The sequence below is a fragment of the Ruditapes philippinarum genome, unplaced genomic scaffold, assembly GCF_026571515.1.
Source record: "Ruditapes philippinarum isolate M1 unplaced genomic scaffold, ASM2657151v2 ctg9784_1_1_1_1, whole genome shotgun sequence".
NCBI classification, from domain to species: domain Eukaryota; kingdom Metazoa; phylum Mollusca; class Bivalvia; order Venerida; family Veneridae; genus Ruditapes; species Ruditapes philippinarum.
The window spans coordinates 18,767-35,496 of record NW_026866422.1 but is presented as its reverse complement, the minus strand read 5'-3'; the positions used below and the strand labels follow the sequence as shown (position 1 = coordinate 35,496).

The window sequence follows — 16,730 nt, the reverse complement described above, 5'->3', positions numbered from 1 at the left end:
TTTATTAAAAGTAAACTATTCATATAGCTAACGGAACAACGGTTGGTGTACTCAAATTCCCCGTTCGTGCCTAAAATAATAAATGGAGTGGCAACTGATATCTTCCTCCACCAGTAAACCTAGTAAAGTCGCCATATGACATTTACAGTGTTTGTGCGGCGTTAAAACCCAACCAACCTAAAAAGAATTAGATTCCAAGTTTTCGGTTTTATTATACATGATTTGTATGGCTATAAATATGTAATAACTTTGTTATTGCCTGTTGAAATATATATCCTATGTTTTATTATAGTGAACTTTATTAGAGGTAAGAATCAATAGCTACAGCAATTAAAATTATCACACAGGGGAACCAAAATAATATGGTTCACAGAAATATCCATTGTTTTCACATATATGTTGGTTCCCGGTAAAACATATACTGGTTCTTCTCACATATATGGTGGCGGGACGCCAGGCGAAAATACAACAATTTAACGTCTGGCGCCCCGCGGAGCAAAAATACGACAGATCAGCCATCATCCCATAAGATAACGTCATAATAAAAGTTGACAGTATTGAACTATTTTTTGTAAATATCAACTATATTTTTTATAAAAAAAAAAAATCGAAATGTTATTCGACCTGTAAATAGTTCCTTTCAAGTATTGTCATTAATTTTGGTGTCGTTATTTTTTTTTTTTTTTTTTTTTTTTGTTTGTTTGTTTTTTTTTTTTGAGAAAATTTTGTCATAGGTCAAGGTGTGTCAAACATTCAACGTGACGATTGAAAAAATAAGTTAAGGTTAGTGCTTATCAATTAGCATTTATAAAAGAACGGCGACCGATTTTATTGGGTAAATGCTTACTTTTGAAAACTAACCAATTAAGTGCTTGAAATTATTTTGAATAGTAAGCCGATTTACTAAAGTAAATGTGTTTTAATTCATTTGAAATGCTGTAAACCTTTTAGACAACAAATGATTTCAAACACTAAATAATAGTTCATACTTAATAAAAAAAAAGAATAAGTTAAAATTGTAAAATTAAAAAGAAATACCGTTCAATATGTTCCTCATATTGGAGTTTAACCATCATACATTTTACCAGAATTCAACATATCTTTTTAACTGATTCATATTTCTGTGAACCATCTCACGCCTGGTCATATTCGAAGCAGAGTTTACCTTGTTTACACTTGAATGCAATTTATGGAAATATTTCCAAGATTTATGTTTACCGGAGTTAAAATCATTAAATATTAAATAAGATATCAATTAAAAATATATTTCATTTTTAGGTATTGAAAGTGAAAATTTCAAATGTCAAAACACTAATGATATTGCCATTGAAGTTGGTAGACATGTGATTGTTTCAAAAAAAAATATAGTATTGTTATTAAAACTTAGTGAATCGAATTTCTTTTAAAAAATGCTTAACAAGTAAGTATTGTAACACAAATAATTTGAATAAATGTATACAAGTTTATAGATCATACTATAGTCTTGATCAAAACTACAAACTTACAATTATTACATAAAAGTATTAACACATTAATACATTGTATACACACTAAGTTTTTGAATGAACATATATTTATCCCAGTGTTTATATGCTTAATACAGTAAGCTAGTTATTTTTGCTGTTGATGATGATGTTATTATTGTTGTTGCTGTTGTTGTTGTTGTTTTTGTAGTCGTCGTCGTCGTCGTTGTCATGTAAAAAGCGTTGATGAGGCAGGCAACAAGATCATTCTGAGAGAAGAATTCTAACTCGCTGACATTTTTTGCGTACTGCATCCACATGATTTGAATGTGAATAAACTGTAACAAATCTTCTGATTAGAGATACTCATTGATTGTTATGAATGGAACACCTTTTTATGTTTCAGCACATAAATATGACGAAAGAGATATATATTGTTCTCCTTATACTATGTACGTACAGTCAGTAGATATATATGTAGATACATACAGCGTTCCTCGACACAATGTTACTTTATGAATATGGACATCACATCAGCTTTGGCCATTCCTGTAAGTAAAATATATTAATGCCATTTTCCTCGAATATTATTTCAATATTCATTGTACAAATTAAGTACACAAATAAAAAAAAAAATTCGTTGGCTACGCAAAACGTATTTTAACATTGAATTTCAAAATTTCAGGATTTTGTATCTATCTAGGAATCGTTTACATTAATCTCAACCAAATTAAAAGATGTTATGATTCAATGATGAAAGTTCGCTGCATTGCAAACGTGTACCTGATGTTAACTATATATATTCGGACCATAACTAACGAGCTAGCATCCTTAAGTTCAAGCATTGAGGTGATTGAACCTGTGTTGGCCTTAGTTTGAAACCCGTGTTAGCCAAAGGCATTCAGGTTCGGCGCCCATTATGACTAAATGTTGTTGGTATGTGCTGTGAAACACAAATAAACAAGAAGGTGGACCGTAAACAAGTAGAGCGGCAATACTGATTAAAATCACAGCCTCCCAATTAACGGTGCAACATTAGATTCTGACGGCACCCTCTCGTTTCTCTCGAACAGCACATCCTCGGCGAGCTTCACGAATTTTAAAAACGTGTTTCTAATTTAAACCACTTGGAAAAACCCAAATCCTCATTAGGTAATTTTAGGATTTCGAGAACAAACAAGGCGTTATTCTTACCAAAACGATTTTGCACATTAAAAATTTAGTCTATTACGTTTTTCCAGTAAACGTGTTTCAAATTACTTCAAACATTTTTTTTCTTACAAAAATCAACAATTTGTTTTACTTCCACGGACAGCAATATTTTAATACTTCGTCTAATGTCTTTCTGTAAAGGACGGTTTGATTGCATGGCTGAAAATAGCTTTCTTTGGAAATCTGAATCACTACGAAGGCGTAAACAAATACGGTGGCAATCAGATCTTCATGAAAAAACTAACTTAAGTGTATCTGAACTTTATACTGATTGGTTGTCTAGAGCATTCTGACCACATGCAATTTTCAAGGCAAACATCTTTAAATGTTCATATAAATAAAACTTGTTTGACTGGTTTTTCTTTTACCTGTCATCGATTCAGGATATCCGAATGTTGCGGAAGTAGAAAATAGGAACTGTGGGTAAGACGGAAGCTTGTCGTACATACAAGGAAATGCGTCACTGACCACAATCATGGAATACCCGGCATCAGACAGACATCCGGCATAATGACGATTGATCATGAATCTTCTACCTGGGTCATGCCTGTAATGTAAGTGTTCAAATATTTAAATGTTAGTGCTAATTGTTCAATGCAAGAGTTCAAATGTGTAATATAAGAGTTCAAATGTTAAATGTAAGAATTAAAATGTTTTAAGAAGTTCAAATGTTGAATGTAAGAGTTTCAATGTTTTATGCGAGTGAGTGAGTGAGTGAGTGAGTGAGTGAGTGAGTAACGCGTTCTTTTAATGAGGCGGACAAGTTCGGTTTCCCAGTCACCCATGTGTCATCAAGAAAAAGTATGTAAGAGTTCAAATGTTTAAATTTAAGAGTTTAAATGTTAAATATTCAAAGTGTTTAAAGTGATCAAATGTTTAAATGAGAGTTCAAGTATTTATTGTAAGACTTTAAATGTTAAATGTACGAGTTCAGATGTTTAATGCAAGTGTTCAAATGTGATTATGCTTGAACTAGGACTGATGCAAAATGATTATTATACATGTTATAGAACAGAATTACCCACAAACCGTAAAAAATAACGGTATCCTTAAAATTTATGGTTGCTCCTGTAAAATCAAATGCTTTCTTAGAGTAATGAAAAATAGGATTTTTTCTTTTCTTTTTATATAAAACTGGAGTAACAAAACTCGGTAATCATAAGGAAATCAAAGTTTAAGTATAAGTTTACAAATATAGAATTTTTCTTTTAAAACCTTATACAATTACGATCTGCATAGCATAGAATAATCGGAATCCGAATATTGTGATAGACGAAAACTACTCCACTTTGACGAATCGTAGCAAAACTACCGTTTACAACACATTAACTTCCTGTAATCAATTGAGAAAAATAAATATTAAAGAAAAGATGCGTAGAAATTATTGTATTGACATTGAAGACATAAATACTTGCATTGTATTCCACATCGTTTCGTTTCGCGCAAAACCTTGATAATGGCCGGTTGTTACTACGTATTTACAGCTAAACTCTGGTATTTTTCGATTAGGAAAAAGGCTCTTATGTAGCGTTTTGGATGTTTTGACAAATTTACATATTCGGTTTGTATGAAAAATATTGCTGTCATCTTCAAGCAATAACAGTAACAAAATCGGACACGGTGCCTCGCTTTTCATTTTCGGTACTTAAAGTTGATTAAAGAACACAAAAAGAGCTATTATCACGATTGTCTAAATACATGCATGACTATTGATGTTTTTCACAAGTCGACCAGTCAGCGAGTGGATCTACGCCAATTAGTCTGACTTCGAAGAAATTTAATTTATAAATACACATGTATCTATTGGTAGATTTGCAGCATAACTATTTTGAGGGTTGAAATAGATTTTTCTACAAACCCAATGATGGAGAAGTAATTGAAAGAATCTGTAGCAAGTAATGTCCAAGTTGACTGCACAATATTTGAGAGACGAGAACCAGCTGGTAATGTCACTTCCGGTCGCGTCAAATATTACGTAGGCAGCTTCTTTGTTGTCCTTGTAGAAAGCAAACTTTACCTGTTAAGAAAAATACAACATTTGATCAAGAAAAAGATAAAAAATAATAAATAAATAAATAAATAAATAAATAAATAAATAAGTAAATAAATAAATAAATAAAACAATGATAAATAAAACATTGATAAACAATGAGATGAATCATTTCTGAGATAATATTTTGAAACGTGAAACATTTTAAATATTGTTTTTCTCAGAACTACGTACATGTATATCTTTGATATTTATCAGTCGCTTTCATTGCATTAATTTGAATTAAGCTGGACAAGGTTAGGGTCACCTTGCACAATATCCCTGTAATTTTGACATGGTAATTTTGTACAAATTTTACGAATGTAGCAGGTGCCCAAATCTTGTGTAACGCAACACTTAAAGAAGGATAATTTACAGGGATAAATCAAGATGTGGGTCATTGACCTAACGGTAGTATAGTGGTGTTTGACCTGGTGAAATGGGACGTCCGAGTATTCCGTTAGTCTACATCCTGGTTTCCTGTTGAATGGACAAGCAATAAACTGCTCAGATTAATCTATCTGATTGCATCCGTGTGTCAAAGTATCCTAAGAACTTAAACATCTATGTAAGTTTGTTATAGCATTATAGATTTACTATAATGCATTATGGTGGCAGCGGTGATTCAATTCTACATGTAGCTGCGGCCTGTATTTTTAAGACGCTACCAGTCTTCTGACCCACTTAAGGTTTTAATACCATTGTGGTTTCTAATTAGGATATTTGATACCGGTATCATATTTTTTCTTCTTCTATTATTGTCTCCAAAACATAGCAATTTTTGAAAGGAAATTGCAGAGGAATTTTTAAGAGTGATATTTTCATAATATTGCTTATTTCAGACAGAAAGAGGTGCAATATATTTTATATTGCATAGTAATTCAAAGAGTGATATTCTTTTAATATTGCTTATTATAGTTACTGTAAGGCACAAAATTATAGTATTGTGTAGGTGTGTGGAATAAAATGAATTTTATTTCGGAAATTGTTTTACAGTAACGGTGGTAAGTGGTACTTTGCACGCCCTGTAATTGCCTGATATTTTTAATTATTTGTAATAAAAATATTGTAATAAGTAATTTTAAATATGGCAATGGCGATGGATAGGTAAGACACAACGGGCGCCACACCAATAATTTTAAGGTTTCGATTAATTTTGCTTCTGAGGACGAGTTGGTTAAAGTTCCGGGGGTTAGTAAGACGTTAAACATTTGATGGCAATGGCAGCTGGGAAGCTTTCATTTTTAAGTTTTCCAGATATGCCAAGAGGTGCCAGTGGTCAAATGGGGATAAACTGAATGCGTTGTGCTGGACATTAGATGGCAAAGCTTTAGATTATTTTGTAATTTTACTTAATAGTGGTGAAGTGCAATCGTATGCTTCTTTATACGATAAACTGGAGGCTCGGTTTGGTAACCAAATCTCACCAGAGGCAGCTCAAGGGCAATTTTATCAAGTACTTCAAAACCCGGGCGAATCTCTTGATGCTTTTGCAGACAGGTAATGTGCCTTAGCCGATAAAGCCTTTCAGGGGGTGTGAGCCCAATTTATAACAAGTCAGGTTATAAGTAGGTTTTGCCATGGTTTATTAGACCAACAAGCTGGGGTTCCATGTTTACATGCAAGATCTATCCACGATCGAACAAGCCAAATTAGTGGTCCGTTAGTACCAACAGAGCCATGAGGCCATATTTGGTAGGAGCAAACGCAGTGAAAGGTATGAAGGAAAGAAAGTTTCTTCAGTCAGTACTGATAGTTACGAAGTTCAATCCTCTGAAGATAACTCTTCTGTGACTTGGGAAACTGTGACAGAGGCTGTTGTGGAACTTGAAAATAAGTTAGAGAAGGGCTTTCACAGTTGACTAAGCTAAGGTCAAAGGGTAGCCCTAAAAGTTTATTAAATGGTTTTAGGTGTTTTAAGACTACAAGGTTGGGTCTAAATTATGATTATTCTAATGTGTGGTTCTTTAAATCCCCTAGGGGGAAGGGAATTGGATATAAATATAATGTAGGATATCGATTTTGGGAAAGTCAGGTTGTAGGAAATCAACTTGAGGGAAATGCCTTGTAGTTGGAAATAAGTCTTAGGGGACTTAGAGCTTGCCTCTAACCAGTTTGTAATGTGCGGGTAAGGATAGCAGCAGGAAAAAAGCTCAGCCTCTTGCCGGTTAGTTATGGTGGGGGTGGGGTAGTTTGCAGATAGGAATCGACATGGGTAATTAAATCTACTAGCATCTGGTGGTTTATTCAGAGAAGAACTACCATGGGGTAATTAAATTTATTTATGGTGGTTTAGCTGATTGCATACCATATACTGATCACTTAAATAAGGTGGTTTATTGTTTTGGGAGCCACAAGGTCATTTGGGGGACGGTCGAAGGATCTATCCCGGTGTAAGTTGCTGCAGTACAGATCTAATCGTAATCATGGTAAAATGATGTAATGTCTGGTACCATGTGGGAAATCGATTTGGGGTAAATTGCCTTGTGATAGGTGTCAATTAGTATATGATAGCCCATGAATTGGGGATCCTTTATTGACGATGTAGATGTGGTGCTATTGGCAAGTAAAAGAATCATTTGGGTCACTAAGGGTCTTGGGAAGCCTGCCAGGGAAGGAACTAAAATCTACGGCTTTCAGGTTAAAATCGCATTTGTCATTGAGTGTGTTACAATCAGTCTTGCTAATAAGGAACCTAGGGAACGAATCAAAGGAGTGTATGCTCATTACCTAGGAATCATCTTAGTAATAATGAGTTGCGGGCTCCTTATTGGTGATTATGTTTCAAAAGTCCATTCTGGTGTTATTTACAAAAATCTGAGTCCCAGAACTGAGATATTAGGTAACAATATAGTCATCATTAAGAGAAGGTTTGCTCACATATAGACAAGCAAGTTGCATCTGGTCAGTTAAGTTCACTGCCATGTAGGGGGTCACCAAGTACGCAGTTAATTCTTCTAAGCTGAATGACCTATATAGTCATTCGGTAGGTTGCTAGTTCGGCCGACAAGCAATTTATATGACAGTTTGTATTGGATCTATTTGGATGCAGGCGTCTATTAATAGTGATCATTACAAATGTTAGTACAATATTGTATTGCGTGGTTGGGGGTTTCTTATGGCAGAACTAGAATGAGCATCTTGCAGATCTGAAGTAGTCATTGTCATGATGTTATCTGTTAGGTTTAGTTCTTGAAATAATGTCAGAGTTATAACAGTTATCAAAGGAAATGTGTTGTCTTTTTAGGGAGGTAAGAAATAAGACTGGATATTTATGATTCAGTGTGGTTATAGTAATGTGGTTTCACAGCTTATGGGTGAAGGTTACTTCTTGTTGGTCATTGAATATAAATCTGAGTCTGGATTGTTTGTTGTCCAGACAAGGTCTTTTATTGAGGATTGGGATATAATTCTCAGGATGGTCATGATGATAAGCTGGTAGATGTGATATGTGTTGTGGTATTCTCTAGATATAGGCTGCATATCCTTGCATCTGAGTTTGAACCAGTGCATGAGTGGGTTAGAGTGTTTTGACAGTAGTAAGAGATAAGTCTTCAGTGTATCAATTAGACCTGAATGAGGTTTCTGTGTTTGTTGGTGATTGTTAGATATTAATGTTGGTAAATTCTTCTCTGGGTGCTACTGGTGGCAATTCATTCTAAAAAATTCTACAGTAGGCTGCTCAGATGATTATGTGAGTCGTAGAATTCTGCATAGTGGGCTGCTCAGGTGATTGAGTAAGTCTGAGTGGGGCTGCTCAGCTGATCAAGTCATAGCTGTGCTGCTCAGGTGATTGTTTAATGATAATCACCTATTTGGTATATGTACTAGAGCATCGTACAGTACCAGTACTGGTAAGAATCCAGGAAGTCATTCAATAGGCTCGTATTGAGTGCTGAATTAGATACTAGAAAGGTCTAATCTGGCAGCCAGCCTTTCCAAATAGGACGGGGAGGAGTGTGGTGGTCTTGACCTCACGGAAGTATAGTGGTGTTTGACCTGGTGAGATGGGACGCCCTAGTATTCCCTCAGTCCACATCCTGGTTTCCTGTTGAATGGACAAGCAATAAACTGCTCAGATTAATCTATCTGATTGCATCCGTGTGTCAAAGTATCCAAGGAACTTGAAACTTTATGTAAGTTTGTTATACCATTATAGTTTTTCTGTACTACATTATGTTTAATTAACTAAATGTTTAGATAATTCGAACATATTTTTCAGAATTCAAATATGTATTAACGTTCTATTGTACCTGTTGCATTCCGATTGAGCTCCAAGAATCAACGACTGGATTACGATAATTCTTATCGCATGTAGTCACGTTAGTCGTGATGCATGTGACGTCATCTACGGTGACGCCAATTCCGTCAACCCATGCTCTATATATATCGCCACCGATATCCGGAGTTCCACGAAACACCAACAACCAATCTGAAGTATAAATTGTATTTTTGAATCATATCTAGAGATATGTATGAAAGGTCTTGCTCTTCTAAAGGGAAAAAGGGTTAAAACTAGCCTCTATGTATATATGTACGAATGTCATGGCATTTTACTTAGAGTATGTGAGAGCGGATTTATAGTTAATGGGTGTAAATGATGTTGGGAAGAAAAAGTAAAAAAAGTATAAGAAATTTCAAAGCGGCACCTGAATTTAAGGTCTTGTAAATAGGGCTTCGACATACAATTTCATTACAGTTTTTCCCGCTCTGACACCTCTACTTACTTAATAATACGGTGGATTTGTAACATTTGTTTTCATTGGACGATCCCCAAAACCATTTCCTACACGCCTGGTAAATGATAGAGCTACCTCTTTCGGACGTATACGGTTATTTGCTCTATCGCTACTTCCGAGCTAGCGCATGTCGCTTAAATTTAGTGCCATCAAAGGTAAAATCTTTTCTTTTTTTCATATATTTTGTAAACATAACATCAAATATCGAAATTCTAAGAATGCTATACCATGTAAATTTGATTAAAATTTCCAGGAGGCGTAAAGTTGATAAATTTGTGTTTGAAAAGAAATTGTAGCGGCGTTTCCCAATCAGCGAATTTATATGGACCGTTTTATCATAAAAGAGATGATTTATCCTCCTAGTTTTACCTAAACAAAGATCCAAATTAAAAGCGAATGCGTTTCATGTTGATATTAGGTCTAGATTAAAATATTTTTTTATCGGAACAAAATAATAGTAATTAAAGAAAATATATGATATTTATTCTGCGAGACAGCTCTGTCGTTCTGTCGCCATATCAACGAGCAAAATGAGCGAGTATTTTTTGTTTACTTGAAAATTTCAAAGTTGCATTGAATTACTTAAATACATTTTCACCGGAAATAGATGTTTGTGTTAATTTGAAATCAGTTTTTAAGCTAGTGATTTTAAAGCTTTATTGTAGATATTGACACGTGCGCATATGCACCAGTCACAGCAACGTTTACGACAACATCCCGGAAATGACGTTAGTTATTGAGAAATACAATAAATCTTTTTATCACACACCCGTGCCGACGTTGCGACTCCGTAAAAATGGTATTGCACGGCCGTGCATATATTTTGACGTGACGTCATTAGCGTTATACAAACTTAGTGTAAAGACGCGCTGGATGTTAGCGTATATATAGGCGCGCCAATGAAAATGACTCTTATTTCAATTTAAATGGTCTTTATTTTGGGTATGTGATAAATAGAATTTTAAATTCGTGTAAGTTCATTACTAAATTTATTGCACTCGTTGAATAAAATAATATTATGCTCGCCAGAGGCTCGCATAATATAATTTTATTCAACTCGTGCAATAAATTCAGTATTGAACTTACACTCATTCAATATCCTCTATTTAGAAGGGACGGGTTTACTCAACACAATTACTCGCGTTTGACGAATTGTGCACATGTGGTTATGTAAATTAAGTAGAATCATAACGCACTTCCGTCAAATTATTAATGTATTCAATAATTGAAAAAAAAACAAAAAAACAATGACTCTATTTGAAATACAAACATTGCAAAATGTTTATCACGATACTTAATCGTAACGCATTGAAAGCATTACTCTATTAACAAAAGCAACTTTTATTCTTAAAAGCTAGAAATAAGCAATCATTCTCATGAATATATAAAAAAAAACAATTAATAAATAAAAGCAGTGGGAAATTAAATTAGAGGTACAAATGCATTGGGTTGTCACAAGAATTTTTTCTATGGCTATTGATCACAGCAATTATTAATATGCAATGAAGCGAAACGCTTATCAGCTAACTCTATAAAACAAAAACAAAAAATGTTTTTACTCTATCACCCTGTTTCTCTATTGGCCATTTAGATTCATGTTTTATAAATGAATACCTCGCGTTGGTAATTATCTTTCTGAAGTTTATAAGCAGTAAAATAATTTTGTTTTCATAAACTAAAGGTCGATTCTCAAACGAGTTGTAACAAAAAAAATCTTTGTTATTTAAAACAAATGAATATTGTATGAAAACACACAATAAAATGTTCCGGAACATATTATACTTTTGCTATCTACATGTAGTAGGATTTTAACTGTTTATCGATGATTTCGTGCGTGCATGCATCATTCGCTTTGAAAGAAAGATGCAAACATATTTCTTTGATACAGAGCCCCTAAGGTGACATTCTCGACACTATTACCCCGGCATTTAATTCGTTTTTACGAAATATTAATTCGTAATTACGTAATATCAATTCGTTTTTACGAAATATTAATTCGTTTTTACGAATTGATATTTCGTAATTACGAAATAACGTTTCGTTTTTACGAAATATTAATTCGTTATTACGAAATATCAATTCGTTTTTACGAAATATTAATTCGTTTTTACGAAATATTATTTCGTAATTACGAAATATTAATTCGTAAAAACGAAATGTTATTTCGTAATTACGAAATATCAATTCGTTTTTACGAAATATTAATTCGTATTTACGAAATATTAATTCGTTAAAACGAAATGTTATTTCGTAATTACGAAATATTAATTCGTTTTTACGAAATCTTATTTAAGGTCATTTTGAGCTTGATAATGAACCTATTAATCTCACAAAATGGGTCATTTACATGCCTTGATCAACTTTGCGATTATAAGCCGAATGGTTCTCAAGTTATTATAAGTGAACAGGGTTTTTGAGTGAGAAGTCATTCTCTATCCAAAATGGTCTTTTTTCCCCATTGTCAAATACATGTTCCTATCAGCAATGTTTTAATGTTTGAGGCAATCTTTTACGACATGTATCTTTAAAACAGAAACATGCTATATTTTTCCGTTCTTTTATCATATACATAAGTAAAACTAATGGGACGAGGAGGGTGTTGGTCCAGATTTCACTAATCTAATCAATTTAAAATGAATATTTCCTCACAATTTAGTATTAGAAATGTCCATGTTTGGATTTGAAGCACATGACCCCCATTTTAAGTAAATTTTCCTAGCCTGTGTCTATCACGGCTCTGGCTCAACGCTATTGACATGCGAATATCTTTATTTATGTACAATAGTGTAAAGTAAAAAAACTTGGGGAGAACAAAAATCACTATTTATATTGCATGTACATGCCTTATATTAAGTCAGGAACTAATTGAGGCCTTATTTATTAATATTACCAAAATTCGTTGAAACGCTAGAAAAAATTTAATTCGTTTTTACCAAATATTATTTCGTATTTACAAATTATTATTTCGTAATTACGAAATAACATTTCGTTTTTACGAATTAATATTTCGTAATTACGAAATAATATTTCGTAATTACGAAATAATATTTCGTAAAAACGAATTAATATTTCGTAATAACGAAATAATATTTCGTAATTACTAAATAATATTTCGTAATTACGAATTAATATTTCGTAAAAACGAATTAATATTTCGTAAAAACGAATTAATATTTCGTAAAAACGAAATAATATTTCGAAATTACGAATTAATATTTCGTAAAAACGAATTAATATTTCATAAAAACGAATTAATATTTCGTATTTACGACTTAATATTTCGTAAAAACGAATTATTATTTCGTAATTACGAATTATTATTTCGTAAAAACGAATTAAATTCCGGGGAAAAAAGTGTGGAAAATGTCAACTTAGGGGCTCCGTAGTACTTTTATGCATGTCTGCTGGAAATATGTTTTTTTTAAATTCAATTTATAATTTTTGTAATTTTCAGACAGCAGATATATAGTTTGATATACTTTCAGTGATGGTGAAAATAGAATATTTACAGTAGAATTCACATGTTTAATACATCCCCTAATTTAAGATTCCCTACGAACTTTCTGACACCTGAGACTAATAATGTGTTGGTCAAGAACAAATTCTACAACAATCGACCTTATTGTTCAACAAGCAACGCAAATAATTTACACAGAGATTTTTATGTATCAGATTTTATCAATAATTTGTGCATTGAATCATTTAGTTTAAAGTAATGTAAATTTATTCGTGAAATTAGAGCATTATGTCTTTGTCAGTAAACTTACCATTTTTACTGTAACTTTTCCAACTGTTGTCCGTTTGTCCGTTCACAAACACAGATACTAATGGATCTCTCGACAACTTGCAAGTTTTAGATGATTCCTGATAACTTACACTCATACAACCGTCCGTCTGATCGCAATAAGCACAACATTTTACTCTTGTAGGACTTGTGAGTGTCGTAAAAGTATTTTGTAGAAATATATCGTTAGTCCTTTGATACACATTTTTATTACCCGACACACAACAAAGCAATATTAACAATATTTTTACTTGATGAAATACAAAGCACGCCCGTGTTGTCGGGAAAGACATATTTCAATTAGTATAATAAACTCATTCATGAAAAAATATTACACAGATCACTTTTTATCACATAAATTATAATTTATGTGTTTAAAAAAATACAATTTAAGTTTATGAAAAAAATATAATTTAAGTGACTGAAAACCATGCTACACGAGTATTTCCTATTTTCTAATTTTCCATTTCCTATTTCCGTTTGACTTTTGATATAGTACTGTAAAAGTCATGTAAACTTTTCAATATGTGAAGAATTTTTTTTTTTCCAATTAGAAGAATGACGGGGAACTGTGACGGTATCCAATGAAAATACAACGTCAAATTATTATGATTAAATATTAACTAAATCACTGGGCTCAGTAAATTACACTTTGACAAGAAGAATATATAATGCACTGAAAGAATATGTCAATTATGATATCTCGTGGGCATATTAAATGAAAGCAATACTTGACGAAATAATGCCTTCAATGGCTACAGCAAAGCGAAATTAATATTTGAGCCGCGTCACGACAAAACCAACATTATGGGTTTGCGACCAGTATGGATCCAGACCAGCCGGCACATCCGCGCAGTCTGATCAGGATCCATGCTGTTCGCTATCAGTTTCTTTACTTGTGATAGGGTTTATAAGCGAACATCATCAGTGACGATGTACTCTATGTTTAAGTCAATTATTTGAAATAAAGAAACTGATAATCATTAATATAAAGTGGCTTTCGAAGATATGACCGTGAATTAGTAAACAAAAATTCTCAAGAATTTCTTTGGATTTCTGTATATTCTAGTTAATGAGAATAGTTAACCTTCCGATATTGATGGTGACATTGGTTTCAATTCAAATTGACGCTTAACCTGCTAAAGTTATAACATGGACTTGTCCAGTTTCTATGTCTGAAACTATCCATGATCTATTGTGGAGATATCAGGATAAAAAAAATAAGATGATCTGCCATCAGTATTGAAATAAGGAATAGTTTACATTATATCAACGCAGATAAAAAAGATGTTTATGATCAAATAAAATGTTTGCTGCATTGCATTAGTTGTGCCTTAAGGTTTAACCTATATTAGTTCGAATTACTGGAGTCTATGAAACCCTTACCTTCAGTAGGTTAGGTGGTTTTGACCCCTGGTGTTGCTTTAAGTTTGTAATACCCAAGGGTAGCAAAATCACCGTTCCTGTTTAGGCGCCTTATGACCTTTATTGTGTTGGTGTGCCGTGAAACCAAACAAACAAAGGTGGAAGTATAGTACATAAGTAGTCTGGCAATCTTATTAAAATCAGCTCCTAATTAACACTACGCATTAGGATCTGACGGTAACCAATATACCAATATAATAGGTGGTCATCTTCTCGTAATCTCGTAAACAGCCAATCGTCTTCGAGCTTTTACAATTTTAAAAGCGATGCGGTTTCAAATTTTAAGCGCTGGAAAACCAATACCGAGTTGCTAATTTTCACGACTTCGAGATTTAACATGGCGTTGTCCATAGAGCAAATCAATCTTGCTGGTTAAAAAACTGAGTCTATTATTTATTTCAAGTTAATGTGTTTCAAATTACTTCAAACATTTCTTTTTTGGCATTTGTTTTAATTCAACCGAAGCAATATTTTGATACTTCCGTATTCTACCTTCGAGTCGGACAGATTTTCAACAAAAAATGGTCCCAGTGGGAGCATTCAGATTGATGTAGTATCCTGCCATTGAATTATCACCCCTGGTAATATTCGAGGCAGAGTTTACATTTAAATTTGCAATTTATGGAAATACTTCAAAGATTTATGTTTACCTTAAGTTAAAATCATTATATTAATGTAGATATCAAACTAAAATATACTTTATTGTAACATAATGAAAGTGAAAAATTTCAAATGTCAAAACAATCATGATCTTGCCGTTGATGCTGGTGATTGTTGAAAAAATATAGTATATGATCAATTTCGGTAAAGCTTAGTGAAATGAATTCATTTTAAATGCTTAACATGCAAATAATTCTAAGAAATAATATAGATATTTTATCAAACATGCCAAAACGCTTAAGTAACTAGTTAATCTTTTTATCTAACATTTTAAAATGTGCTGAATATATGTGTACAAGTTTATATATCATACATACACTCATAAATCAAATATAATACATACGGGTGTTAAAATATGAATACATCGTTTTAAATCACGTTTAGCACGAACTTTGTACATGTATCGCATAGACAGTAGTGTAAGCACTCAATTGGTACTTTCTTTGTTTGTTTGTTTGTTTCATTTTACGCCTGTTTCAACAGTATTTCAGTCATATAGGCGGGTAGTTTCCTAACCATCGTTCCTGGAGAGTTACACCAGTACTAGACTACCTTCCTCCGCGCTAAACTACCAAAGCATCTCCCGGGGATCGAACCCACGCCAGAGAGTTAACTGGATTAGAAGTCATCCACTCTAACCCCACGACCACGGAGGCGGTTAAAATTGGTACAAATACATGTGTAAATCAGCTCAGTCTAGCTTTGACAATAGCTCGATTAATGCTAGCTACTCGTGTTTACTATTTAAAGCTAAAATGGTTGGGAAAAGGTCACCTTTCGTCATATACTGTTACGCTCCTGCGCTTAGTAGTGATCTGGTAGGATCCCTCTTACAAGACCAGTCGCTGTGAGCTGTTGATTTGAGTACCAGATATGGACTATTTTAATTTCCAGCTGCTCCAGGTGACTGTCAATTCCTGCCTGCCAAGCCCTCCGTAGGCTGCCTCTCTGTTTTCAGGCTGCCCTCTGTGTCTGTGCCTATCAGCTCCTCTGTTGACTGCAACTTTGTGCTGCCTGTTAGTCTGCTGTCCTTGAAGCCCTATGCCCAGTTCTTCTGTGGTTGACCGTAGCTACCCTCTCTGGCTGCTCCCCTTGATTGTGTGTAGTCCTTTTGCAGGCAGGAACTATCCTTTCTGACTGCTCTCCGTGACTAAGTTCAGTTCTTTTCTGTACGAAATCTGCTGTGGTCATAGAATTATTGTGTTTACTTTTTTTTGTCCATGGGCCCGGATTTGATCAATTAATCCCTTCGATTTACAGCTAAAAATAAACCCGCATTCAAGAACTCCTTTTGATTTCTATATTGGTTTCCCCTTCGGTGATTCGCAGCATATCATATTAATGAATGAGAACCGGAAAGCAGTTCTGCTGTACATGAATTCGAAACAAGTAATATCTTGAGTGTTTTAACCTAATAT

At 33.6% G+C, this 16,730-nt stretch overlaps 1 protein-coding gene across 1 annotated transcript; it reads right to left on the bottom strand.

Moving 5' to 3' along the window:
* Positions 1 to 879: 879 nt before the first annotated feature.
* Positions 880 to 13,507, bottom strand: LOC132732422 (uncharacterized). The gene is made up of 5 exons (XM_060718838.1): positions 13,211 to 13,507; positions 8,958 to 9,136; positions 4,534 to 4,692; positions 3,044 to 3,222; positions 880 to 2,012 (listed from the first exon to the last, which is right to left on the bottom strand). The coding sequence occupies exons 1-4, from the start codon at positions 13,323 to 13,325 to the stop codon at positions 3,217 to 3,219; spliced, it is 459 nt and encodes a 152-aa protein (XP_060574821.1). The 5' UTR covers positions 13,326 to 13,507; the 3' UTR covers positions 880 to 2,012; positions 3,044 to 3,216.
* Positions 13,508 to 16,730: the final 3,223 nt, after the last annotated feature.